A 26,691-nucleotide genomic window follows, 5' to 3' on the forward strand; every position below is an offset into this window, starting at 1 on the left:
GAAGCAGAAAAAAATCGAGAGGAGGGAGGAAGGGTTAGAGCGGAGCAGGTTGGGTGCCAGCAGATGAGACAGATGTTGAGCCATACTGGAAAGCATCGGCACAGTGCACCAGGACGCCTTCCTCCACTCTTGACATCTGGGCTCAGCCTGGGTCAGCCTGCATGGTCGCCCTGGGCAATGAGCCTCTACAAGCCTTGTGGCAAACGGGGCTGGCGCTGTGCTGCCTTTAAATGGTGTGGTGCACTGAAGCACAGTTAATGCCCCTCCTATCCAGTCCAGTGCTCAGTGCCCAGGCCAGGCAAAGGTGAATGAGACACTGAAATACGGACAAACAGACGCCCTCGCACACAATGAGACAAGAGTCTGTTTAATAGAGTGTGGCCATTAGATTGTGCTCATATAAAGGAAGATGTTAGCATTGCAAATTGTTATGGCTTGAAGGCAATTTTTTTGTCGTTATGTTGATATTTTTGCAGGCCACAGTTGCAAACGCGCAACGAGCTGTTATTGCTGGCAGCCAGAACTCTGACAAATATCTGCCGCTGTGTTCTCGGCACATATTGCCACGCTGCAACTCTTTCTTAGGATAAAAACAAGACGCATGTTTGCTTTTCATTATAGTTTGTCTTTATACCACAAGGCATAGTTTTCTGAGTTTGCAGAAGTGAAGAAAATCCATAGCTGACTGTATTGCGTCTTCAGCAATACAGTCAGCTATAGCATCAGCTCTCTTATTCACTAAACAAACAGATGCTGTCCGTCTTGATTGCACATCATACTTCTGAGATGTCTAACATCATCAGCAGAGTGTGTAATCTCAGTTTAATGTCGCAGGCGGAAAAGTGAACCTCCCCCGTTTAACCTCTGCTGCCTCCAGAGGGCTTGTTTTTAATTACCAGAGGCTAACAGGCTGACCTTGGGCGTGCTGCACTCACTTTGAATCTATGCTTGCTGAGATCTGCTCTGCTCTACTGGGAAACAGGCAATGATGGGGTCAGAAGAAAGACCTTAGATTTATAAATTCTCCTCATATACAGTACATTTATATATTGTCTCTGCTAAAAGTACTTTTTACACATATTTTATTGTATTCCTAGCATCTAAATGCACACTTTAAATAATGGCAAATGGCATACAGTTACCCCTACCTTTTACGCTAGCGTACAATAATACAAGCACATATTTACATTTTGCCAGTTTTATTTCAACATCTTTATTGCAATCCCATTGGCTATTATGATCACTTTGCTATTTTCTATAAGGCTGTTCCTTTGTGTGCTGCTATTTAGGTTTCCTCTAAAAAATTTATTTCCCTGATCAATAAAAAGTGTTAAGAAGGGAAAAAGGGAACAGAAAAGATCAACAGAAGGGGCCTGAGCTCTAGTAAGGCTTTCGCCTACTCCTCCAAAGCTCCAGAGTTGGAGCATTGACTTTCAGCTTGACCCTCATTACCATGAACCTTTTGCTGCCCCCACCTGGCAAGTAGATATGAAGAAGGGGCTATTAGATGTGAATGAGTCAACTGAAGGGAGCAGGCAGATGTCTTCTGCTTAGGGAGACCGGCCTTGGCAGAATGCATCATCCGTCTGACACCACAGCGCTAATAATACTGACAACTTCCTGCACTGGTTCATGAGCTTGTTGTATATGTGCCAGGCTGTCAAACTATTCTGTAATCTGGTGTAACTTGATGATTTGTGACTTTTTTACCCTAACTATGCTAGCCATAACACCAAAGCAAAAGCCTCTAGACTATACACACTGCCATACAATATCTGTCCTTGAACAGTGTATGGTGGATTAGCACACCTTTCATCCGTCTTCTCCTCTTGATTGTATTTATTGTTCTTTGGCTCTTTGAATATTTCTGGTCACAAGAGTAACCACTGCTTCTCACCCCATGGCACTGACCTGCTAATCAGTGCTTGCATCCTGACTGTGTGCAATTTGAGGCAAAGCCTAATTATGCTCTTTTTCCGGGACAATAAAGTTCTTCCCACTCAAGGTCAGGGGCATGCCCATCAACAGGCCTGTTAGCAAACATCTGTCCAACAGACTCTTCTACTCAGACGTCCATGTAGCCTGAAGTGACAGGCAGTGAATGGAGACTCCTCTCTCCAACCCTACCAGCCTCTCTCAGTCCACACACAGACACGCACAGATAAAAACACACACACACACGCACAGAGTAGCCTTACCATCGACATTAACCAAGTCTAGCTCAGAAGAGAAGAAAACAGACTTGGGTTTGCTCCTGTGTCCGATCCTGTCGGACACAAAAGGCTGTTTGTGAGGGCGGTGGAGGCAGTGCTATCATTGTGGGAACATAATCAGTCTGTCATTTCCGCTGCCCATGTGCTGTTGTTATCCTAAGGTCCCCTGGAAGAATGGACCTTTTGTACTGCCGCTTATGTGGCAGCGATAAAGTTTCTAACAGGAGCACATATGTGTTTATATCTCAAGATATGTGCATGGACATAAAGTGGTTTGTTTAGCTTTAGTCTTCATTTAAACCGCAAAAAGGTGAGGACAGCAGGGCCGCCTTGCTTTTTCCCATTCACACAAATGCAGGCTGTATTTGGCCAGTCCAACCAGGAAATGAGACAAGGTTTGCTGATTGGCCAGCGGAAGAGAAATTAGATTCTCTCTGTCAGGACCATCTGACTGAATAACACCACAAACCATAAGGTTTACCTAATCTAGCAAGCCAGTAAAGGGGCGCTATCTGTCCGTTGAAGTGAAGTCTCAGGCTATGTGGAGCAACACAGTTTCCCAAAAAGTACCTGTATTTGGCAGACCCCTGCCATTTGCAGCAGGAGACAAAACCCAATTTCATCAGTTACACGGCGGCCAATCAATGCAGACCTGGGATGGAAAGAAATCTGAGCAACGCTGGAGTGCTGAGCTCCGTAGACACAGAAAAAGAAGCACAATAATAATCCAATCAAATATGTCCGATATGATTGGATTCCAGATTTAACAATTTACAAAAAATAAATTCACAACATTGAACTGTAATGTTTTCCAGGATAAGGGATCATTTGATCCATCAGATGATTATCAGTCTGTGGCTCGCCACGCTTTTTCGATTCTTCAGTGTATTTAACCACACATTCTAGCAGATGCCACATAATCAGCCCAGTGGTGTAATGTAAATTGAGCTTTCAGAGTTGAGCGCTGTCTGAGACTCAACTGTTGTTGAGTGCTTCACCAGTCATTTGAACACTCTTGTGTGGTAATGTCACCAACTGTTGGAAAGCTTACTGATTTAACACCAAGGAAAATAACAGTGATTACATCAGTGTTCTTCATGCAGGTTTTTTAAGCCTTAATTTATACGTGTTTAACATATTCTGTGATGGCAATCCAACTGAGGTTGGTTGTGGAATGGGACCATCTCATATGACTGTGTGGACAAATCACAGGCCAGAAACTTCAATAGGAAGTTGTGTAGATCTACAGAAATGAGAGATCTTTGCTAACACACTTGCATCGAGTCGGCAAACTTTTCTCTGTGATGAGTGGAAAATAGGGGCTCCAAGTATTTTGAATGAAAGCCATCTCTGTGTGGTTTTTAAGACTGCTGTCTCTCTCTGGGTTCAGTCTTTGAAATACAGTTAAGACCTTTGATGGAGGTTCTCTGCCAGCCTCATGGAAAGAGAGGAAAGACGTAAAAGAGAGAGGGGGAGATGAAGGCAGACACAGAAGCGAAGAGAGTTCTAGGGAGAGGAAAAGACAGAATATAAAACTTTGAATGTTTGCTGGATTTGGATGTTAACGCCTTGCGGGTTTCTCCACCTCCCTACAGCAACTGTATGCCGCCCAGCTTGCCAGCATGCAGGTCTCTCCTGGAGCCAAGATGCCTCCACTCCCCCAGCCTCTCAATGCTACCGGGCCCATTTCTCCCTCATCTCTGAAGAATGACAAGAGTTCCTCGAGCCCCATCACTCAAGTCAAGGTACAGCCCTCAACTCCTTCAACCAGCCCACCCATCAGCCCAGGCCTTGAGTGGTACTTGACCCAGCCTAGCCTAGTTGGTGTTGTCTGAATAAACTAGCACCTACAATGTAACTACTTCAGTGTTACAGGCGGCCAGTGGTGAGTCCAGCCTCTAACAGGCCATCAATCTCTAGGGCTTTAACAAGGCCCTCTCTCTCTCAACCAGACCTCTGTGGACATGGTTGCTATAGCTATGGCTGCACCAAGCCAGTAATTTGTGGAACATGTGTTTTTCTTTTTTTCTTTTATTCTTTTTTGTGACTAAAATTGAATAAAACCAACCCAGCAGTGCTATGCAATTGCTGACAAAAGTGGAGAAAAAAAAAAAGTAGGATTGACAACTTTTTTCTTTTTTTTTTTTGCCTTGTAAACAAACCAAATGGAGGATGTGTTTTCTGCTGCTGTATGGCATGACTTCACTAGACCTCCATGCAAAGGAAAGGCCACATACATCATTCCCACTCACTAAGGCCATAATCAGAAACAGATGCCCATTTGAAGTAGTTTAGCTTAATAATATCACAATGGAGAAAGACTATAAATCATGTCTTGAAATGAGTGTGTGTGCACTTTTGCATACACACTCATTCAAGTCTCCTGCCTCCTGGAATTCCCATCAAAGCAGCTCGGTAAAACGGGGGAAAATGGATGTCTATTAGACTAATATTAACACAACACCAATACTAATCAGAATCTTATAAATATTGTCAAATATCCCAAAACGTATTCATTTAAATGGAACCAAATCAAGTCAAATGGATGATGGCAAGCATGCAATGGCATCCTCCCATCTCTATCTACAGTCCAGTGGAATCTGTTTGCCTTCAGATTTGTTTGTCTGCTTTCAGCTTCACTGCATGACAAACTGTTATTGGCACAGCAATAACAAGGCCTTGGGGCAGTCTGTGCTTGAGCCATATGTTTGGACAAGGAGACACTTGGGCTTTGAAAAATACTGTTAACAACAGCATGAGCCCTAATCTGATTTAAAAGACTGCTGTGTACAGAGGGCGATTTATCCTGTGCAAAGTGAAATTTTTTCTTTGGGGTGCAACAATTTGAATTCTTTCTATTCAGTCACTCGATGATGCATTGTATTCAAGCAAATCTACTGTGCATATTTATTTTGTATTATTTTATATTACAGAACTGTTTGTCCATCGTGTTGGGATGTTTTGTAAAAAAAATTAAATACGGTGTGATGATACTTTACACTAAATTTAATTCAGATTATATACATTCAGTATATTTATCTGAATATTATGAAAAATATTGCTCATCTCCAGGTATCAGATGAACAGATAAAACGTGTGTCATCTGAGTAGAAAACCAACTGAGAATGGCAACCTGAAGAATAGTGCTCTTCATCTCAATTAGTAACTGATCTAAAAGGCTGCAGCCAGCCCAGCAAATACAGCACACAACAGAAACATCCTTCTCTGACCTCTCAGAACCGCACCACACATCAGATTTTTTAGGAATAGGAATATCAAAGCGCACGATAAAACCAAGTATGCACAAATGAGGAATGAAATTAGAAAACAAGTTAATGAAGTAGATAATGTAAGTCGACATCTGATGAATGGAACAGCTGTCTTTGATCACTGGCACCGCCGTTATCTGGTCATTATTTATTCTTCGAACCAGAGTGCAGACACAGAGAGCAGGGAGGAGGAGAGGGAGAACAGATGAAGATGTACAGAGAGACAGAATCTGCTTTAATTAGTGTGAACAAAGGCACTGGGCAACTGTGAGGAAGATCGCAGTGGCAGGGCTCCTAAGGAGGGATGGATGGGAGGAGAGGAGAGGAGAGGAGAGGAGAGGAGAGGAGAGGAGAGGAGAGGAGAGGAGAGATGCAAAAGGAGGAAGCAATCAGGGAGGAGGTGTGGGTCAGGATAGGGATCCTGTAATTAACAAGAAACAGAGCAGAACTGTGCTGTCTGGGAATCCGGAGTTCCTCCAAAAGGGGGAGGGGAGAGCCCACACATCTGTCTTTTTTCATACTCCTATCTCTGCCTCTGTAGGAGGAAGGAACACAGCCCCTCAACCTGTCTGCTCGGCCAAAGACGACAGAACTGGTCAAATCTCCCACATCCCCGACACAAAACTTTTTCCCCGGCAGTAAAAGCAGCCCTAACAGCCTCATGAGCAAGGGCGGAATCCCCAGCCCACTCGGAGGACTGGGTCGGGGCTCATCTCTGGGTAAGACCTCGAAATGTCTCCACTTCACAAACCCTTCCCACACACGCACACAGGTTTACTTTTTTCAAACCCAGTTATGTTACACATAAATCTCACTGCCGGGATGACGTGTGAAGTTGTGTTCTAGCGACTGAAATTCAGACCCTCCTGTCTGTGCGTACAGATATCCTGTCCAGCCTAAACTCTACGGCGCTGTTCGGGGACCAGGACACAGTGATGAAGGCCATCCAGGAGGCTCGGAAAATGAGGGAGCAGATCCAGAGGGAGCAGCTGCAGCATCACCAGCAGGGCATGGAGGCGAAGCTGTCCGCTCTCACTTCAGTGGGCCTCAACAACTGCAGAGTTGATAAGGTTAGAACCAGAGTCACAGAGTCTGTCTCTTTATAGTTTGGAATTTTTTGGTAAAGCAAAAATTAATAACATGAAGAAAAAAAATAAAATAGTAGTTGACCAGTGTTGTGGTCTCCCTGGAAGTAGTGGAGGAAAGAAACTAACCAAGAAAGTGGAACAGGGCAATTTTGATACAGCAATAATTCTTAAGACTAATAATTTTCTTTAATCCACGTCCAGGGTGGTCGTATTGATAAGAGCTGGCATAGTTTAACGTGTACATGTATGTTTACTCAAATTAGCATGAATGTTGTGTGTGCGTGTTTCGAGGCTTCTACGTTGTTGATGTTGGTGTGAGGGCCGTGACAGGCCATGGCAGTGCCCGGTGTGGGTTAAGAAGACTCTGAAGTCTCTGCCCAATTAAAGCCGACTTGCAGCCCTCTCCGTCCCTTGACACGGGATGGGGCTGCTTTGTACCAGGAGCACACACTCCCAGGGATTCCCTTTAAAAATATCTTCAATCGATGAGTCAATCAAGGAAAGAAAAAAGCTGTCCTCCTCTCTTCAGCTTGATGCCATGTTGCCAGTTGGCTGTGAGGAGCAGGCAGAAACTGGGAGCGATGCTCATTAATATTTCAGCACCTGACACTTTCAACCAACAGCCTCAACTAGGTCAATGTATATGTAAAAAAGTCAATGAATATCTATTTTGATTTCCCTCTAATTTGGTGTTTGGAAGAGATCACTGTCTATGCAGGTGGCAATCAACTATGCTCTCACTGAAGTGAAGCGAATAAATTGGTGCAGCCCACAGAGAGGACAGAGACGGAGCGTCTCCTCTTACCCCCTTACAAGCATGAACAAAAGAGAACTTTACAATAAGGAACCAATCCATATATTCATTTTTGTACTGACAAAAGGCTGTCATAAATGTCCCTGAATTTAAACAGGCACATCACTTCCATAAGCTTTTCATCAGTTTTGGGGTTTTCTTTCTTTTCTTTGTTTAGTTACAACATGTTTTAGCAGTAGCAAGCATGCACCTTTTGTTAATTCCCAGTCACAAGAGCTGTTCCAGCTGCCTCCCGACCTTTCAACTAAGGTGAACATGTGGTCAACCAAGCAGTTGAATCTGCCATGGCATGAAAGCGGTAACTAAACAATGTCAGCACACGCATACAGCCACATTGTCCTCAGTAGGCAGAGCTTAACATAGGTCGAGCATAATCCCCATTCATTCTTTTGTAAGATTTAGTTTTGTGTTCTCTGAATTTTGCACTCAACAAAAGTTAAAGCAGTCACCTCAGAGAAGAATGCCTTTCTTTTTTTTTTTCTAAAGGAATTTTTTGTTTGAAAGAGTCAGTCGCTCCTCACCTGTAATCTACCTTTTGTCTGTGTTTGCCACCTGAGGAGAGGAGCACGTGTTTTCGAGAAAGCAAGAGAGAAGCAGTGTGTGGTGGGAGGGCAGGGTGAGCGCATTTGAAGTAATAGTGAAAGGGACAAACTGAAATACTATTTTAGAAATGAGTCCAATAGTGGGATCATAGTATTGACAATACAAAACAATAAGAATTACAGTCATTTAAAGCATCACCTCAGGTAATATGTTTCTCATGGGAGTTTGTTAAACAGTGATGAAATTAAATTAAGGTGATTTGTGGCATTGGCTGTGAATTTCCTTTTTGTGACAGAGCATGACATTGCAAATAATGACTTTAATTTGGAGTATATCCCATGCTGGCACCATGTGTTGGAAATTGGGTATTTTCAAACTGTGAGGGTTTCCTAAACCTAATCACCCAGAAAACAACAAAGTGAAATCAAGTGATGAAAATTCTTGACTGTTTCACGAAGGATCCATGAGAGGTGCAGACATAAAAGATAGTGAAAAATTGAAATACATTATTTTCAAAGTCATGCTCTGTCACAAAAAAAAAAAAAAAAAAAAAGACAATTTGCGTCCAAGGACACTAATGAATTGATGAAATTTTGTGACTGTTCCACAAACTGCTATGAGACTGTGTCGAGATGACACCCTAACCACGCTTGACTCACCGGCTCGCGCAAATCATCGTGAGATACTGTCACCTCTTAGATTCAGTGACACTGCTCCTATTAGGATGGTATGAAATTAGAGGCAAGCTTTATCAAGTCAGCTAAAAGAATTGCCCCATCATCTTCATCCTCTGGCAGCAATAAAGAACAGTCAGTTGTAATTCAGCGGTGAAATGAGAGCGAAGGAGAGAGAGAGAGAGAGAGAGAGAGAGTCTTTTGCTGATACAACAAGCCAACAGACTAGAAAGGTTTGAATGCCCCGGATAAAAGCTTTCACTTTGGTCAGTTTCAGAATATTAATATTTTAAGAAAGCGCCTCACCTGACATAAATATGGTGCGGTCTTTAATAGCTCCCCTCCCAGTCTCTTGTTTGGAAGTTTATCATAGTGAGAGCTTACAAGAAGAAGATTCAGGAAAGGTAACATAAATGGGATTAAGGAGAGGTTAAGATCATTCAGTGTGGCTGTTAGAGGGGGATATTAAATATTGATTTATCCCACTGTAATGACCGGGCAGAGGAGTGGGTCTAAGTGCTGCTTACAGATGGATCAATTCATCTTTTCACACAAAGTGTGTGTGAGCAGTACAATGCATTCCTCCCTAACCTTTATTACTATGACTTGGGTTCGTTCTCTCTCTCCCTTCCTGGCCATTGACCTAGGAGAACATGGTGTAGATCAGACTCTCTGTTCTGCAGTGTACAAGGCTTTAACCTGAGGACATGTAAAATATTTATGCTTTACAGGAGCGGATTTTCTTGCTTGTCTTTTTATTTGTCTGTTTTTACTATATCCCATCAGTACAATAAAACCTTTTACAACCCTTCTGCAATTTACCTTTTTGAAATATTTATCTAAAGGTATTATTGTCTGCAGAGGGCAATTACTTTGTTCCATTATTTACCATCTCCTCCTCACCCAGTGGAAGCTTTTACCTAGAATGCAGCAGTATGCCTACAGTCATATACAGTACATCTGAACCCATTTGTAACCATTTGAATTGTTTCCCTCTATTATGCACTGTAGCTATAACTGGACACGCTGTTTTTCAGGGTCACGGGTGAATAAATATCAAGCATCTGTGTTTCACTCAGACGGTGGAGCCATGTTGCTGTCTTGTCATCAACATTTATGGCCCATTGGAATATACAGCCACTAGGTCAGAGATGAAGTACTTCCCGGTAATACATTTTCATTGGCTCAGTAGAAAAAAGAAATCATTTTGAGTCATTTAAGCAGTATTTTTTTTTATTAAATATTTGAATTCCATTACTATATTTTCTTTTAAATTTTAAAAAGAATCCAAGTCAGTTCATCTGTCACTAAAACTGGTCGTGTGTAGCCGGTTGGCTGCATTGCTATGAGAAATAACATGTACAACAAGGCCCTGCTTTAATTGTCTGTAAACTGTAAATTGTAAAATGCTTGTTAATGAGTAGGTGACTTGCTCTGACTCAGGAAGCAGAGATAAACAATAGAGTGCTAATAGAGCTCATGGCCCCAGCACAGTTCAATATCTGTGCCACGAAAGAAGACTAATTTTTAACTTCATATTTTAAAACCTGCAGCCTCCATCTGTATCACGCACATTAACATTATCATCCCTTGACTAATCTGGTGTCCAGTGAGACAGAGAAAATCAGATGAAAGTTATCATATATTGGGTTCTGTCATCTGAACAAATCAAGGCTTGGTCAAGCCTGCATGTTGAACCCCGATTAGTCTATTTTTTTCCACTGATGCGTCAATTTCACTTTATTCCCAATAAAACGCAGCACATGCGATGTCCCGGTGGTTGTGGAGATAAACTATATTCCTTTGCTGACATGTCCCTAACTGGAATCAAAAGGTGAAAGGTCAGTGTATTAACCTATTGAACTGCCCTTTCTGCCCCACAACACCTTCCCTCCTCAGTATTGATGACTACAATTGTCCATTTCCCATATCCCAAAGCTCAGCCTGTAAATATTCAAATGGTGCTTACACTGGTGCTCCACAAAATCCAGACTTCTAACCTATTGGTTATAGTGGTTACACCATTCCCCCCTGTGTGTGTGCCTGTCCATGCATACATGCACATGCAGGTGTGTGTGTGTGTATGTGATGCCAGGGCTCTATTCAGGCAAAGCCCTCACAAAGACTTTGAATATAATCTTGTCTGGTTTGCAGCCCTGGAAGCAATTTTCTGCTCCTTTTCGACTGCTGTCTTGGAAATTGCAAACCAAGGCATTTTGGCCGCAATGTAAATCCTTGGCATACAAGGGTTTGCCCATCCAAATTAGATTATGCTCAGCTCCCAGACACTGGCTGTAGCCAGCAAGTGCTATTGTGAAGATTGCTTACATTAATGCTTTGTCCAATTGTTCAGGTTTGCCAAAAGAATAAAAATAATGTACGACTGGGTAAATGTGGCTGTCCATGTGTGTCGGCGGGCTCCTGTCCCAGGTCAAGTCTTTTGCTCTCTCGCCGCTTCCCCAGAAAGACATCAACACAGCATCTTGGTAGGGTCATTTGGCGGTGGTGGCTCCATTATTTTCTGCAGTTGTCATTTAACATGGTGAATTTCTGGCCTGCCACAGTTGTTCAGAAATGCTGTTGGCCCCGCTGGCTAAGACCTGTGATGCCGCACTCACCACAAGGCACATACAACAAAGGCAGAGGAAAAGAATAGGGTACAAAGGACCATTTATAGTCTATGGTATTGTTGGAGTAGGAACATAATGGCTCCTGTGTCCAACAAGTCTTGAGGTTTTGTTCATATGTGAAAGAGGTTTGGGTGGTGCTGCAGTTTCTAATATCCTGCTGTTTGCAAGCTGGAGGGTTTGATAAGGCTGGAGATTTTAGTCCAACTGAACACTGAACAGTTGTGGCTCACTGAGGACTAAAAATCCGTAAAAGTACACAATGTCAACATAAATGAACTGAGCAGTGTGGAGAAGGAAATAAGAACTGAATACAGTGTCAGAAAAGTGTCAAAGCTCCAAAACCAGACACACCAACGTGCAGAAGAAATTCAGTTGTTTAGATAAAATGCACTTCATGTTGGCACAGAGACGTCACATTTTGTGGGTTTGACTTATTTCCCCTCCAACAAAAAAATGACTCACGTTGAACAATATCAATACATCTTTTTTATTAAAAAACAAACAATAAAGATTAAAATGGCACAAAGCCCAGATGAGGTCAGGTCACAATTTTTTAATTTAATTAAAGGCCTTTTCTACCTCCGTTTTAAACAAATGAGGTGATGCCCTGGCAGAACAAATGGGACTGGAATAGCTGGCCATCTCTGCTCTGTGTGATGTTGAGTACGACTACCATAGAACAGATGCCAGCCTTTTGTGGCTGCTACTGTTGATTCTGCTGCTGCCTGCATTAGCCTTAGCGAAGGGACAACTACGGGTAAAAAGAGACCAACCGTCTGCATGAAAGGAATTGCGGGCTTACCGCATGGCTGGATGTACTTAACATTTAAATGGTTCAAAACTAGCAAAAACTACTGGAAAGCTGCAGACTTATAAATAACATTGCAACTGGTTACAATAAAAATACAAAACAGATGAGGCCGTGAGCTGTGAGGAGCTGTAGCCATGTTAAAGAGCAGTCTTTGTCTCCATCTGGACTTGGGGAGAGTGTTGAGGGGTTTAGCCTAAGACCCTCAGTCTTCACTCAAAAGATACAGACCACAGTGCTGACTGACACTTGATACACAAAGCCTTGCATTGTGGTTCGAACTATTGCCTTCGACGTGCCACATACCAGGTGTGTGATATAACTAGAGCCAGCTCAGGGCATTATCAAATATAAGTGGCTTTATAAGGTCCTGCAGCTGTTAAAGGTTCCAGTCGTTAAGTCTTAAATATATGCAATCATATATTTTCCAACGTGAAGGAAAGATGGAGATTTAGTTGAAATAGTTGAAAGATTTTATGAAGTGCAACAGTTACTGCTGTCAGATTTCACCGAAAGGGCTGAATGTGTCATTTACTGTACAGACATACATTTGCAGCCAAAAACTATGCAGACAACTGGATGACTTTAAGTTAGAAACTGGTATTTTTTTGGAAGGAATACACTGTATCACTCCTGTCAGATGTCCCAGAGAAATGAAGCAGTTTTCTCTTATATAAATAATCATTTGGCCAATTTTATCTGTGCCTGTGTAATTGGGTTTCCCTCATCACTCTAGGAGCTAACATGGATTCAGATATCTTTGTTCTAAAAAACACACAAACTGGACAAAATAGCCAAAATTATTTTAACATTCTTGGATATTTCAGCCACATACAGGACTAACACCTGACCTTTCTGCTATGACTTTTGCTCTTACGCCACTCTCCACCTTGGCTGAGCTCTTTAGTTAGACGCAGACGTCTTCTATCAGATCATATAAGGTCATAAAATGTTAAGTGAAAACATTAAATACAGATTAAGAGTTTTCATTTCACCTCAAACCTGACCAAATAAACTGAGCTGACTCAAATAGACTGAACACTGATCTGCCCTGCCTCTGTTTGCCTTCCACTGTGTATTTGAACAATCTCCGGCCATATGGCTTTGCTTGTAGTCTAAAGCTATTTACAAAAGGAGAGAGTGAAGGAGTGTCAGGATTGGCAGTGCGTTGCCTAAATATAGGGCAGGAGTACGCACAATGCACAGGGCCGTCCGCCACCCGCCTCTGCCCAGAATACACCCTGTGGGCAGAGCAGCAGGCCTCCGGCACATGTTCTGTGGCCAGCCAGATTAAAGCTCTCTTTACAGCATTGACAAGGGCTCTTTTGGGTTGCCTCGCACAAGAAGTTCCACGAAAGTCTGCTATCTATCCTCTTTCTACTTGTCTCTCTTCCTCCGTGACTGGCTCATGACTTCTCGGGCCAGCCATGTGCAACTGAACAAATCCATCCCACGTACCCAACTTAAAAGACAAAAGACTACACTGGCAGGGCAGATGAGATTATTGTGGGTGGCAGCTCTCCACTACAACTCGGAGTGCACTGCTTTAATTTTAGTTGTGGGGTGGAGAGCTGCATGCTGAAGTCATTTGAGGGAGGGCCTGGTTGCTTGCCAGCGGTCGTGGTCAGAGTGGGAGGGGAATAATGTGCACTGTTACATCCTTTGTTTCCCGTCTCTTCATCTTTACCTCTTCTCACCAGCCTTCATGTTCTCCTTTAAGCAACCTCTCTTTGACACTTATTTAGCAAACACAATTTCTAATCATTTCATTTTCAATGTTTCTTGTTTAGAAAGTCTCTTATCATTCCAATGTACTATATACATTATGAAAAACCTTTTTATATACCATATACTAATGGTGCCCTTCATTTTTAGTCTCTCACTCTCTTTTCCTGGCAGGATGGCTAGCTTCCCCAGATACTTTCACGTCCTTTGCTACTTCTCTGTGTCAGAGTGATCAGTAAAAATTTAATGACACTATAAAAAAATAAAACTGCCATTAATTTATCACAGCACTTGATGCGTGGGTAGTAAAGAAGCATTAGTTCACTGAATATTTTCCAACCTTTAAACAAAACCCTGATGCCGTGCAGATAATTTATGGCCCTAATTTCAACTATATATCCAATACGCAGATATAAATTACCAAACGTATAACCAATAAGTATATTAAGCTCAGTATATAAAATTTTATGAAAATTTGTGGTCCCATATTGCACAGACAGTCTTATATTAATTATCATAGCTAACACAAGAAAGAGAGGCATACTTAATCTAATTAAACTGTTATATTATGTAGAAATCGGCTTGTATATGGAAATGTTTTCTAAATAACGAGGGAAAAAAAAAAAAACACTACTTCTTTAATGTCGGATGAAGTGAAGTCACCTCAAAGAACCCTCAGACAAAAGCGTCCTTCAGTTTTGTTCCTAGCTGCCTAATGTGCTGATGTTCACTAATCATATGACTTGGAGAAAGAAGTTCAACACTGAGCGAGTTATTAAGGAAACTCACTGATGGATGGCCCCTGTTCTCTCTCCATCTCAGCCCAACATGATGCTTAATGATCATGAGTTTATAAAAGGACTTGATTGATCAAGAGGGAGCAGCGAAGCGCAGAAGAGGGACGAGATGACTACTTTATTACAGACATACAGCACCCATGAATGCTGTGTCTTCCTAGCGGAGTGTCCAAGTAGCATCTGAAGCAGCACCATTGCCCATCTCGCTAATCGCACTTCAGTCACTTTGTCATCAGGCTGCTAGCTTCTTTCATTAAGAGCAATAATGTGGCTGGGTGATGAATACGGCTCTGTGCGCGCGTGTTTGCGCATGTGCCGCTTTACACAGAATGTGACACCAAGAAAGGCGCCACACTCCATCTTCTATTTACAAAGTGTCCTCTTGCCCAGCAGGGACCACCACATATGTCATAATTAGAAAACACTTAAGTAAGCAGAGGGCCGTCAGATAGACAGCCTCTAATCACAGGCCATAAGCAGGTAGTGGTTAATTGTATATCAGAATCACTCAGCTGGCCATAAATAATGACTGCTCCTTCAAGTATGATGGTAAATTGCAGAGCTCTTTCTGTCTCTCTCGCAGCCCTTTCTTTTGAGGAATAGTTCTTGAATAAATAAAAGCATGAGGAAAATCAAAATACTGTGAAAGGCCTCAAATGGACTTGAACTATCTTCATCCTTCATCTTGTCATATTTTATAACCCTCAAGAAAAAAAAGGTTATACAATTATACAAAAGAAAAAAAAAGAAAACATTTTTCTTTTCTTTTTGGATTCACTGTGATTTCTCTTGGTTTTAGTTTTATCAGCAAAGGACAACAACGATAAAAGAATGTTGCCATAAACTAAATGTTTTCACTTACAAAGGTTGGGTCTGCTTAATATTTTATCACCTTCTCCTATTAGTAGAAAAACTTCTCTGTGGGGAAAAGTGAAAACAAAACAAGAAAACGGTGCAGCGCTTTACAAAAGAGAGCCTCAAAGATTAATGTCTGTGTTGGTGTCGGTGTGTGGCAGGGGAGCTGTTAGCAATTGTGTAGGGACTCTACCTGAATGTCTGTTCAGACTGCATGTGATAGGCTTGTTTAGAAAGAGAAGAGGCAGAGGTCAGCGCAGACAGTACATCTTTGGCAGGGATTGAGCGCGCACCATGGGAGTAAAACAAATGCCTTTTTCTGAATGGTGGCAACATGCCTGCTTTTAGTGTCATCCCGGCAAAACCTGAGGGGGGGGAGATTATTTGTATCATGCAGAGTCAAAGTGTCCATCTCCTAGTTGAGTCTTTAGAGAGGAAGACGGCCCTTTGCTAATGCCCTGTGTATTCACTGAGGAAGTAGGTCATTCAACAATGGAGCCAGCAGCAGTCGGCACTCTCCCCTTGCATAATACATTAAGTGTAATGTGCAGCAACTATTCAGAGGCCCCCCGAAAGCTGTTATTTTATTCTGTAAATGCACACGGACATGACATTTAATATTGTCACGGAGCGCTGAATGACAGGGTTTCATTGTGCGTCAAGTACAACATGATGCCAAGTTTAATCTGAGCACAAAGAAACATGACAAACGGGAAAACACGGTGTGTTCTCCAAAGCATGAACTCTGAATAAATGATGGGCGCTGAGCTCTGGGCGCTGTAGACTGGAAGGGAGGATGTTAGGAGAAGATTACAGAGGAAAATCTGAGCACTGCAAAGAGGGCCACGGCCCCATTGTGTGCTTGGGATCACAAAGTATCCTTCTGTAAATCTATTTAGAGCACCCCTGGCCCTCACTGTCTCCCTACCTCCTGTCATCCATTATAGCGGCTGCTGAATAGAGAGATGAGGAAAAAGCTACATCTAGCTCATGTCAAAAGAGCAGCACTTCAAAACAACCTGCATTTATCAAAGACACTTTTTTTTTTCTTCTTTTTGAATTTTCAGATTCCTGATGGGGTTGTTTTCTACGATTTTTTTTTTTTCCACTGTAAAAATGCGAATATGTGCTTGTTCATTTACATGACTTGTTGTGTTTCTCTGCAGGAAAGAGCACATTTTGAGAGCATTGGGCACCACCTTGGCAAGCTGGGTGAAGAAGGAAAGATCGGCCATAGAGTCATTGATCTCACCAGGCCAGAGGATCTAGACGGTAAGGTTCCAATTTTTTCATATTATTTATTACACCTGATCGTAATCCGTTATTCGTAAATTATATAATTGTATTTTCTCTTTATCTTAATTGTAAACTTTTGGGTGGTTTAAGTGGTTGTCAAAGTTGACAATGTTAAGTGAATTCACTTAACCCAATAATTTAATTTTAATAGCTGACAAAGCCCTCTTCGTGTGGCTGTATGTCTCAGTATTAGGTTCAGAGTACGGTATGAGCGTGTGCAGAAACATGTCGATGTGTGTGTGTGAGAGACAGAGCGATGTGGGGGTTAGGGTGAACGCCGTCTGAAATGAGCCGTGGCTCCGAGGTTTTCACAGGTAGGTGAGCGGAGGACAAGGGTGCCTGAGGACAATGCTGGCTTTTTTCCAAGCTCCACTCCAGTTGCTGTTGTGCTTGTTTGAGGTCCTGGGCACAGGGGTGTAAATTCTGATTACACCAATGTGACAAAGCGTCATCTGCTTTTGTGGTGCAGGCTCCTACACAGGAGCAAGGAGTACCTCAGTGCACCAATATTTGTCTGCCATAAATATTTGTGGCAGTTTCCATGGCACTTCAGAGCCAGAGCAAAGAGGAAAATGGTTCTGACTCATCTTTGATGCCTCAAAGAGTCTCATGGCAGAGGGATAGATATTTCTCAGGACAATGTAACCCATCAAGGTTTTAAAATAGCATTTAGGACACGTTTCTCTTCAGTTTTGGTTCACATATACTTATTAAAAAAAGGCTTCCCAGAAAATGTTTGTTTACCAACTCCAAAGCAAATGCCTTTTTAAATCATGCTGAACTTTCACATCACACCCAATCTTGAAGATGAGAATTAGAGGTGCTTTTAGTGGAGTCATTGACATGTTTCCCATGTGAGCCACAGCAGAGAAGCCCATCCCACCCGTCTGACTCCCCGGACAGATGTGTTTCCAGTGCTCGTTCTCCCAGTGGGAACCTTCCCTCTGTGGCTACTGTGGAGTCAGGACCGAAGCAGAGCGCACACCAGGGCAGTTGTGTCCTTTTAAGTCCTGTTCAGGGCCGAGGGAAAGGCTAGCGCCAGACGCCTCGCATCAGTGTTCCCAGTGGGCTATGGATTAGGAGCGAGGTTAGAGGAGAGGAGAGGTCTTCTTCCCAGGGGGAAATGGCTGGGAGACAGGGCAGCGCACATAACTCAAAACACACAGTTACCATTTCTTCCCTTATACCACAAATACGAATCTGTCTGCCTATTTAAGCTTCACCAACAGTTAAGACACATACAGCTGAATGATGTGAAACGGGATTTTAGGATGGAACCACAAAGTGTTTACTCTTGTGAAAACATGTTTACTTTTGAAATACTTGTGAGGAATTCCTCCTTCTTGAGCCATTGAAGGCTCAGCTTCTTGGCATACCTTAATATATAGAAACGTACAGCACATGTCTACTTATAGTTTGTGTGTGTTTCCTTCAATAACCCAGAAAAAAAGCAGATTAAAAGGTTAAAAGTCACGCAGATATCAAATTTCCATTGATAATTTTTTTGTGCATATATTCCACCAAATGTATCCTAAATTTATCACGAGCTATAGAACCTATAACTTGACATAACTGTAATTAGTTTTTGGTACCGTTGCATGGTAGATTAGAACACACTACATATACTTTGGTGTTTCCTGGAAAGGAAAATTACTGGGTGCACCTCCCAACCCGTACGTAGGGTGTGAATGGCCCTTGTTGTGTAGCAGCTTTCCCTACAAAACAGCCACACTGAGGAGGCACAGCGTATAGCAGACGACTGTTATCACAGCAGTTCACAGAAAGCTTAAGGTGGCTTAAGATAATATTTGCAATGCATGCAGCAACCAAAGTTCGAAGTGGAAAAAGTGGTTAAGGAGTAGGAATAGATAGGATTTACGACATTTAACAAAGTCACGAGCCGCACACATGATCCCACTGCAAATTCATTAGGTCGCTTTAAGCTCTGATGAAAACTTTTCCAAATACCACAAAAGCTTCAGCCAGCCAGGCGCTTTGTTCATTCACATATGGCGGTATGGAACTGCAGTATAGCCGGGGTTGTGTGTTTGTCTAAACCGCCCCCATCACCGAGGGTCTACGCAGAACAAAGAGGTTGTTGAGAGATGTCAGGAGGCAGGAAACAGAATTAATCTAAATGCCCAGTGAGATAATATCAACCAGAGAGTGTGAGAGAGAGAAAAAAAAAAAAAGAGGCCCCAGCCAAGAACTGTCTAACAAAGTCCTCAAGGAATAGGATGAGGAAAAACAGTAGTGTTGCATTGTTGTTGCAGATCATTGATGATGAGTCTCGGTAGCTCAGAGCTGTTTTGAAGGTTTTTTTTATGGGTTGATTGTTTGAAGAGGTTTTTTTTTTTGCTGTTGTTTTTCTTCCACAGTGAGGCCGTGGGAATCAAGCTCTGGTTTTTATTGCTAAGGAGTTTTCCTTGAAGAAAGCTTAGACGAGAAGGCTTGTGACATTAAGATTTATCAAGGCACAACAGTAGCCGAATAGGTCAAAACATCAGTTAGGAAAGGTGGCAAATTTAAATGCAATGGAACAAATGTCAGTGTTTATCTCTGTCTGCGCATGCATCTCCTTTTGTGCAGGCGAAGCCGGGGAGTTGTGAAAGATTAGACTCCGCTTTTATGCAAAATGCTTAAGAGAGTTGGTGGAGCACACAAAAGTAAAAACCACGGCCTGCATGTTGAAACAAGCCAGCTGTTTGTTCCCAAGTTCCCACATGCATGCACTCACACACCGACGCACGCATTGTCAAGAAAACACAAATCACGCAAACTGGAAAAATAAAAAAGATTGACATGCCATATTAGGAGTTTTTGTAATTGTTAATGGGTTAACTGGCATGCCATGAGCTCAGGGTAGAGCAGGACCACTGAGCGCTGTGTCACGTCTGTCCATACACATAAATCTCGTCTGATCCTGCTCTGAGGGAGAGGCTCTATTGTCAGCGGTAAATGCCTTCAGTCAGAGGTGTTAGATTTGATCCCAACAGGGAGGGCTTGGCAGGTTTGCGTGATTGTTGCCTGCTCACTGAGGCTCATCCTCTTGAGCGGATTCCTGGGTGACATTATGTGTCTGCCCACAGAACAAAGATGAGTAAGGAGGAGAACAGGAGGAGGAGAGGGGGCAGCTGGGGCAGCGCTACCCTCTGGCTTGGTACACGATCGAGTCTGAGCCTGCAGCTCACAGGTGTGATAGGCTTTGGGGCCTGGCTACATTCTCTCTCTATTTCGCTCATTTTTATTTATTTTTTTGCTTCCTCGTTATTCGTCTTCCTTTCGCGTTCTTCATTCGCCGCATGCACACACACACCCACACACACACGACCATTCTTTCACACTGTAATTCATGCTGCTCATCTGCAGTGCTTCCAGGAGAGACAAATTAAAAGGGGATTCTCATATCGCTCTGTCACACTTGAGCTGCGGGCCTCATGAATCACAATAAATTCTATTAAGCAGCACTCCCTCTGTTTCGCTCCCTCCCCAGTTACCACCCAGGGGGCCTGGCCCTGTCACTGCTAAACATCTGTGTTTATTTACACAATCACACACCTAACTAACTGATTCCTAAATGCCCTGCCCCTCCTGGAAAAAAGAAAAAAGAAAAAAGTAGTTAATGCTCATTTGCAAAATGTCAGAGCGCTGTCGGAGTTTTCAGTGATAATACGGAAACAATGTTGCACTAAATTGCATGTTGCAGTTTCCAGCAAATTACTGCGCTAACTCGTAAGGTGCCTCTGATTAAGTCACATATATATGTATTACAGGTGATCAGTATAGGAGCACCTTTGTCCATTTATGAAACCTTGCAAGGTGTAAGACTATAAAAACACACGTTCTAAACTTGTAGTTTAGGGAATGGATTCTAAATGCTCATACTATAATCAGAAAGATTACCATATAGATGTCACTGTAATTCCAGGTCAAATGCCTATGTGAGAGTTAGGCTGCTTGATTCCCACCTGCAGCCTTAGGTCTGAGTCAGCTTGTTACTTTCATCACTTTGTTCTTTACAAATCCACGACCACAGCACCTGCCTCAGTACAGCTTAAGATGATGTAACACTCCTGTTGTTCACGTCTACAGCTTTCTGTAGCAGCTGACGGAGTAGACAGCCGCTTTACTGTGTGCAATCATGTGAAGCAAAAAAACCATGCCTCATCTGGATTCCCTCCAATGAACCCAGTCACGTGGCTGGTTTCCTGGCTAACTATGGATGTGGCACTAGGTGATGGCAGCCAGTTGTTTTGTCCCCCTCCCCATAAGAAGATCACCTCTGCCCGTATGCATGCACACCAGTATATAAATTGCTGAATCAGTGTCAGTGATAGAGTAATGGCACGGGAGGCATCGTAAATTACAGCAAGCGATCCCGGGGCGCAGACACTGGCTGTCGTGTCTGAGTGAGCGCTGCGCTCCTGAGCTAATGAATACCTTCATCTGGCCCCGGCAGTCAGCAGATTGCCCCGCGTTGATGGATACTGTCAGCCCTCCGCCACACCACATTTCATTGCACAATAAACATGGTTGTCAAAACCAAACAAAGTGAAATCAATTCATCCTGTACAGTGAGTGCATGCTAAATGAAATTAACGTACTGTGGGGTTTGGTGGCAGCTAAGGTAGTGTATTATTTCTGAATTCATGATGGCTTTAAGGCCCTCTAGGAGGCAAACACAGTAAGGCAGGCTGCTTGTAGCATTTAAATAGTATTTATGAAAGAGACAAAACCTCTTAAATGTTCTGATGAAGTGAGTTTTATACATGTGTTTACATATGCATGTTTTAGTTTGGGAAAACTGTGAAAATAAAGGATATAAGATTAATACCATTTAGGTTGATTAACATTATTGTTTAATAGTTGTAAATAAAAGTTATGAGATTTTTTAACCAAAAATCTTGGTAACATTTGTATGTTTATTTTATCCGTACAGACGCCGGATTTTGAAATGAAAGTCGTGTAATTACATGATTATTTATAACTCTTCGCTGCCCACCATTCGCAATTTTGTGAAAAGAGCAGAATTTTCTGGCGTCACAATGTGAAAATACGTTTTTCATCGGCCTCCCACGTGAAGGCAGAGATCATGAATGTGGCTGTCTGACTGTCAAATAGTATGCTTGTGGAAATCAATTTGGGTTGCCTTTGTACCGGCAGGAACATGTTCTCCAGCAGGCAGCTGGACCTCAAGCATTCTCTGTCAGGATGAACCAAAACTAACTTCCAGCGCACCTCCATCTGTTTTGTACTGGAGTTATATTGCCATTTTCACTATTTGCTATAATAGCATTGACATGCTTTTCCGACACTCAGACTACTGAGGCTGAAAATGGTGCAGCAATATCTTCAGTGATTAGAGCCGAACGAGGTTTCTGTGGATTTGGAATTAATGTCTCTGCACAGCCCTCCATTACTCATTAAGAGTTTGATTTTGTTTATCAACTGAAATAATAATAGAAATCAAACCCCAGGTAACGTGTGCCAAGGCTGCTAGAGGAATGGTCTAATGAGAAGGCTTCACATGTGGATGATGAAATATGCATGAGTCATCCCAAGCTTTCTTTTCCAGATTTGAGATCATTAAAGATGTATCGTAGCATATGGAAGGCTTTTTTTGTCTTATTTTTCAAGCCTTGTTTATCAACATGTTTTTGTTTGTTTAAATATTCATACTGCTTTTATTTAATTCTTTCACATCTTACATATAAAAGGAAGCAAATGCGCATGCAAACAGAAATCATTATCAGCCTGATGTACAGTTTAATACTGAGAGAAACTCTCTTATGCTGATTGTGAATGGCCTGATTGAGAAACGGCACTTTGCAGAATCGCAGAATCGGCACAGTCTTTCCTCTCTAATGTGTGCCTGGTTTGTTTGTATGCACGAGTGTTTGCTTGAGAGAGAGAGAGAGAGAGAGAGAGGGGAAGAAGAGAGAAACACTAAAGCAAAGGAATGTATTTGTGCATATGTTAAAATATACTTTGGAAGAATTCTTTATTACGATTTACCAGAGTTTGAGCTTCATCATTGATTTACGTATGATTTACGTGATTTGCGAAGACCTCCAGTATCATATTTACTTTTTATTTTGGCACTATTTTCATGGACACTATGTATGTAAAATTGTCCTGGAAGTCAAAGGTTGTCCTCACTTAGCCTGAATTGGGAATCTTACACCTCTAGGAGGGTTTCTATCCCTGCACTCATCTGAAACAATGTCCATAAAGATGATAGCAGCGGCGGCAGCAGACGAAGGAGAGTTTAAACCTGGCTCGTCATTTAATCAATGTCTTGCCTCGCTCTCTCTTCTTGTTCCTGCTCTGGCTATTCCAGGGTCCAAGGAAGTCAATGGCTCTGCAGATAAACCCCAACCCTATTATTGTTGGCCAACAGGAGGCGCAGGATCTGCCGAGGCTCGAGTCTTCAGGGAGTCCAGAGGAAGGAACAACAACGAGCCGCACATTAAGAGGCCGATGAACGCGTTCATGGTGTGGGCCAAGGATGAGCGGCGCAAGATCCTCCAGGCCTTCCCCGACATGCACAACTCCAACATAAGCAAGATTTTGGGTAAGACCGTCTATGTCCATTGCGACCGCGAAAAATACACGACTTCGCTTACAAAGAGTAAAACTGCTGCAGGAAAGAAATACCTTTTCACTGCTTCATTTTCCCATGTTCCTCTAAACTGAAAGTATTTGTGGTTTATTATTTTAGAGACAATACCATATGGATAGAGAATTTATCCAATACAATTACTATAGCTTTTATAACAAATACTAATTTGCAACACCCGTCTGAAAGAGGACTATTATGAGACTATTTAGTTAAAACATTTTGGTCTAGTATCCTACAGACTTAGCAAGAGTTTTCACTTTTGCACACGGACAGATGGGTTTACTGCGCTCTGATATGTAAATATCTGGTAAAGTAGCTGGTATGTAAACGAAATGCGCGTAGGCCACTGTTCATCAGTTCACCTCAGCATGCAGATGGATTTATAGCCCATCACTACCATAAGTGTTTGTCATGAAAAATGACAGAGACTAAATGGGTCTTGTCCCCTCAGCACTGGAGTCCATACATCAGAGCTGTTAAAAGTGCTGTCATCCATGCCAGTGTAGGGCACTTCACGGGGCTGTAGTATTTACTACACTAGCTTGTTGTTCTTTATGGTTTGTCAGTAAGGAACAAGCATGTGTCTCATCTAAGATAATGTGAACAGGCCTGGCTATCAAGAGGTTGTTGTGGAATGGACAGTAAATTTAAGCGCATGATTGCTGTTAAATGCAGTAAAAACGGGACTGGATTTTGAACTGTAGATGCATTGCTAACATTCATTTTCTATACACTTTGTATAATTTATTTGATTAGTAGTTACATTCTAGAACAGTCCAAACTGGATTCCTAAAATCTCAATGCACCGTGTTGTGCAGGTTCTCGGTGGAAGTCCATGTCTAACCAGGACAAGCAGCCATACTATGAAGAGCAGGCTCGTCTGAGTAAGCTCCACCTAGAGAAGTATCCAAACTACAAGTACAAGCCACGGCCTAAGAGGACCTGCATTATCGACGGAAAAAAACTCCGCATTGGAGAGTACAAGCAGATGATGCGCTCACGGCGACAAGAGATGAGGCAGTTCTTCACTGTGGGGTAGGTGCACAGTCACAAATACCACAACTGGACCACACTAACACAGACAACCTTATGCTATACCAGCTACACTGCTGCTCTCTGCCTCCATAGGGAGTGCTAAGTGAGTTAACTTCTGCTGTATTGGATTCAAGACAAGGGCCTGACATGCACTTTAAAATCGAGCGTTTCCCAATAGCTGTGATTTAATAATTTTAGACAATAGCAGACTCCAAATGGAGCATGAAGTGCAGACATTATTACAGGATATAAGCTCTAAGTATATACTTACAGAAGCCTGGAGGGCAGCAGTCTGCAGCTTAACACTTTAATTTACTGTGTGCGGTTAGCAGGAGAACCCTTCTCCAGGTGTTCCCATGTCAGTCATAAGCTTCAGTGGCTGGAGTATCAATCATCCTGCGCAATAGCAGACAAGAGCAGCACTAACCACGTATTGGTTTTATGTCACCAATAAACTCGGTAGTGTTTCTGAACAGCTCAAAACGGGAGCTGTCGGGAGAACCTCTCTTTTCCCAAATCATTTTCACAGAGCTGCTGGCTTAAAGCGGACTGCTGCGGGAAACCCCTAATCCAACCATCTCAGTTAAATCGCTGCAACAAAAAATACATGGAGTGTAGAGACTCCCCTAAGCGTCATTCGCTCTATCAGCAACACTTTCGGCATTCTTTCCATCTGTTGAGTTCTTTTTCGAATTTGTATCAGAAGCAGAAGGATTGTGATTAATTCCCATTACATCTATTTCTCATACGTCCAGGCAGCCACCTCAGATTCCCATCACCACCAGCGCCAGTATGGTCTATCCTGGGGCCATCACCATGCCGACCACCACACCCTCACCTCAGATGACGTCGGAGTGCTCAAGTGCCTCAGCGAGTCCTGAGCCGTCCATTCCCGTCATCCAGAGCACCTACAACATGAAACTCGAGCCCAACACCATGGTGAACAACAGCGTGCCGGTCAACGGCGAGGACGAGATAGACATGTACGAAGATTTCGAGGACGAGCCCAAATCAGACTATAGCAGCGAAAATGACACACAAGAGCCCGTCAGCGCCAACTGAAACTTCTTAAAGTGAAGAGGCCGGAGCAGACACAACACTCACACAGGAGGACGCCCACAGGGCTGGTCTGAGCTGAGGGAGGGAAAGAGCAAAAGAAAACAAAAACTATACCACAAAGGTTTAAAAAAAACTAAAAACAAAAAAAAAATGTTTTAAAAAAAAAAATTATTGATGTATCATGTAGAAGCCAGCATGCAGCTGTGGCTTCATCAGAATCAAAAGCTATTTGGTCTTAAGTGTTCATGTGTGTGAAGCAGTTTGGGTTGTGGTAATTTATACCTTTTTTTTTTTTAATCTCATTGTTTATTTTTTCATTGAAACCATGGACATTTATACAATTAGGTTGTTGCCTAAGACAAAAGACGGAACTTGAAATTGAACATTTGGTATGAACCTATAATTCTTACAGACATATACCTAGTTTTCCTCTTCAATTAGATGATTTTACTACATCATTACCTAACTGTTTAAGATGGGAATAATATTCTCACTCAGGTATAGTGTGCCAGCCAACAGCTTGTGAATGTTTTTAATCAAGAGTAAAATACTACCATTACAAAATATCTCAAAATGAATATGGAGTGATTCCAATTTAGTACAGAGGGTAAATAATACACATTTATTATTATTATTATTATTATTATTATTATTATTATGTCTTCGTTGTTGATTGTTATCACATAACTGCATCACTTAGTGCAGAAGTGCCAAACATTTCAAGTTGTTTCTAAAACCTGTAAAGTCTTTTGGGAGAGGCTTTGTGAGTCTTAGACAATCTCTTCATCTCTTAATGCAGCTTCATGATCCAGACTTTCATTAATTTTCCCGAACATAATAAACAGAAAGAAAAAAAACAACTCAGGAACTTGGAGGCAGCAAGCTCCGCAGGAGGTTACAAGACGTGACATCTGTGGATGGTAGCTTGTGATGCTAGCTGACCTCCGTGGAGGCCAATGCAGTGATCATCAATGAAACGGGCCAGCCCTGTCCTCCCCCTCATACCAGTCCACGAAGAGCACCGTGGCATCCTTCACTCACTTCCAGCCCTGCAACTCTGTCTGACTCACCAAGATCTTAATCAGAGTGATTGTAATCAGGCCAGAATGCTAAAGGGCCAAAGGCCTCCAATCTGTGGGATTGGAACAGCACAGCAGCGAAAGGCAGCTTTGGTGGCATTACAATCTTAAATTGATGTTGTACAATGTGTAGCTACAGTACATTCTGTTAAACACTTTAGCCCCATTTGGACGGCAAGTTTAA

The 26,691-nt window shown here is 42.4% G+C and overlaps 1 protein-coding gene across 2 annotated transcripts in view; it reads left to right on the forward strand.

The window, feature by feature from the left end:
- sox6 (SRY-box transcription factor 6) overlaps nucleotides 1-26,091 on the forward strand; it is a 50,108-nt gene extending 24,017 nt beyond the window's left edge. Inside the window, exons 5-11 of one of the 2 annotated variants that reach the window (XM_084541644.1) lie at nucleotides 3,809-3,958; nucleotides 6,024-6,201; nucleotides 6,365-6,552; nucleotides 16,583-16,688; nucleotides 23,113-23,286; nucleotides 24,153-24,369; nucleotides 25,125-26,091. In XM_084541644.1, coding sequence (XP_084397770.1) covers nucleotides 3,809-3,958; nucleotides 6,024-6,201; nucleotides 6,365-6,552; nucleotides 16,583-16,688; nucleotides 23,113-23,286; nucleotides 24,153-24,369; nucleotides 25,125-25,431 — 1,320 coding nt within the window. In that variant the 3' untranslated portion in view covers nucleotides 25,432-26,091. The remainder of the gene's footprint in view (nucleotides 1-3,808; nucleotides 3,959-6,023; nucleotides 6,202-6,364; nucleotides 6,553-16,582; nucleotides 16,689-23,112; nucleotides 23,287-24,152; nucleotides 24,370-25,124) is intronic. The other variant, XM_084541645.1, reaches the window with a different exon arrangement.
- The last annotated feature ends 600 nt before the right edge of the window (nucleotides 26,092-26,691 follow it).

The sequence above is a fragment of the Chelon labrosus genome (genome assembly GCF_963514085.1).
Source record: "Chelon labrosus genome assembly, chromosome: 3".
NCBI lineage: Eukaryota > Metazoa > Chordata > Actinopteri > Mugiliformes > Mugilidae > Chelon > Chelon labrosus.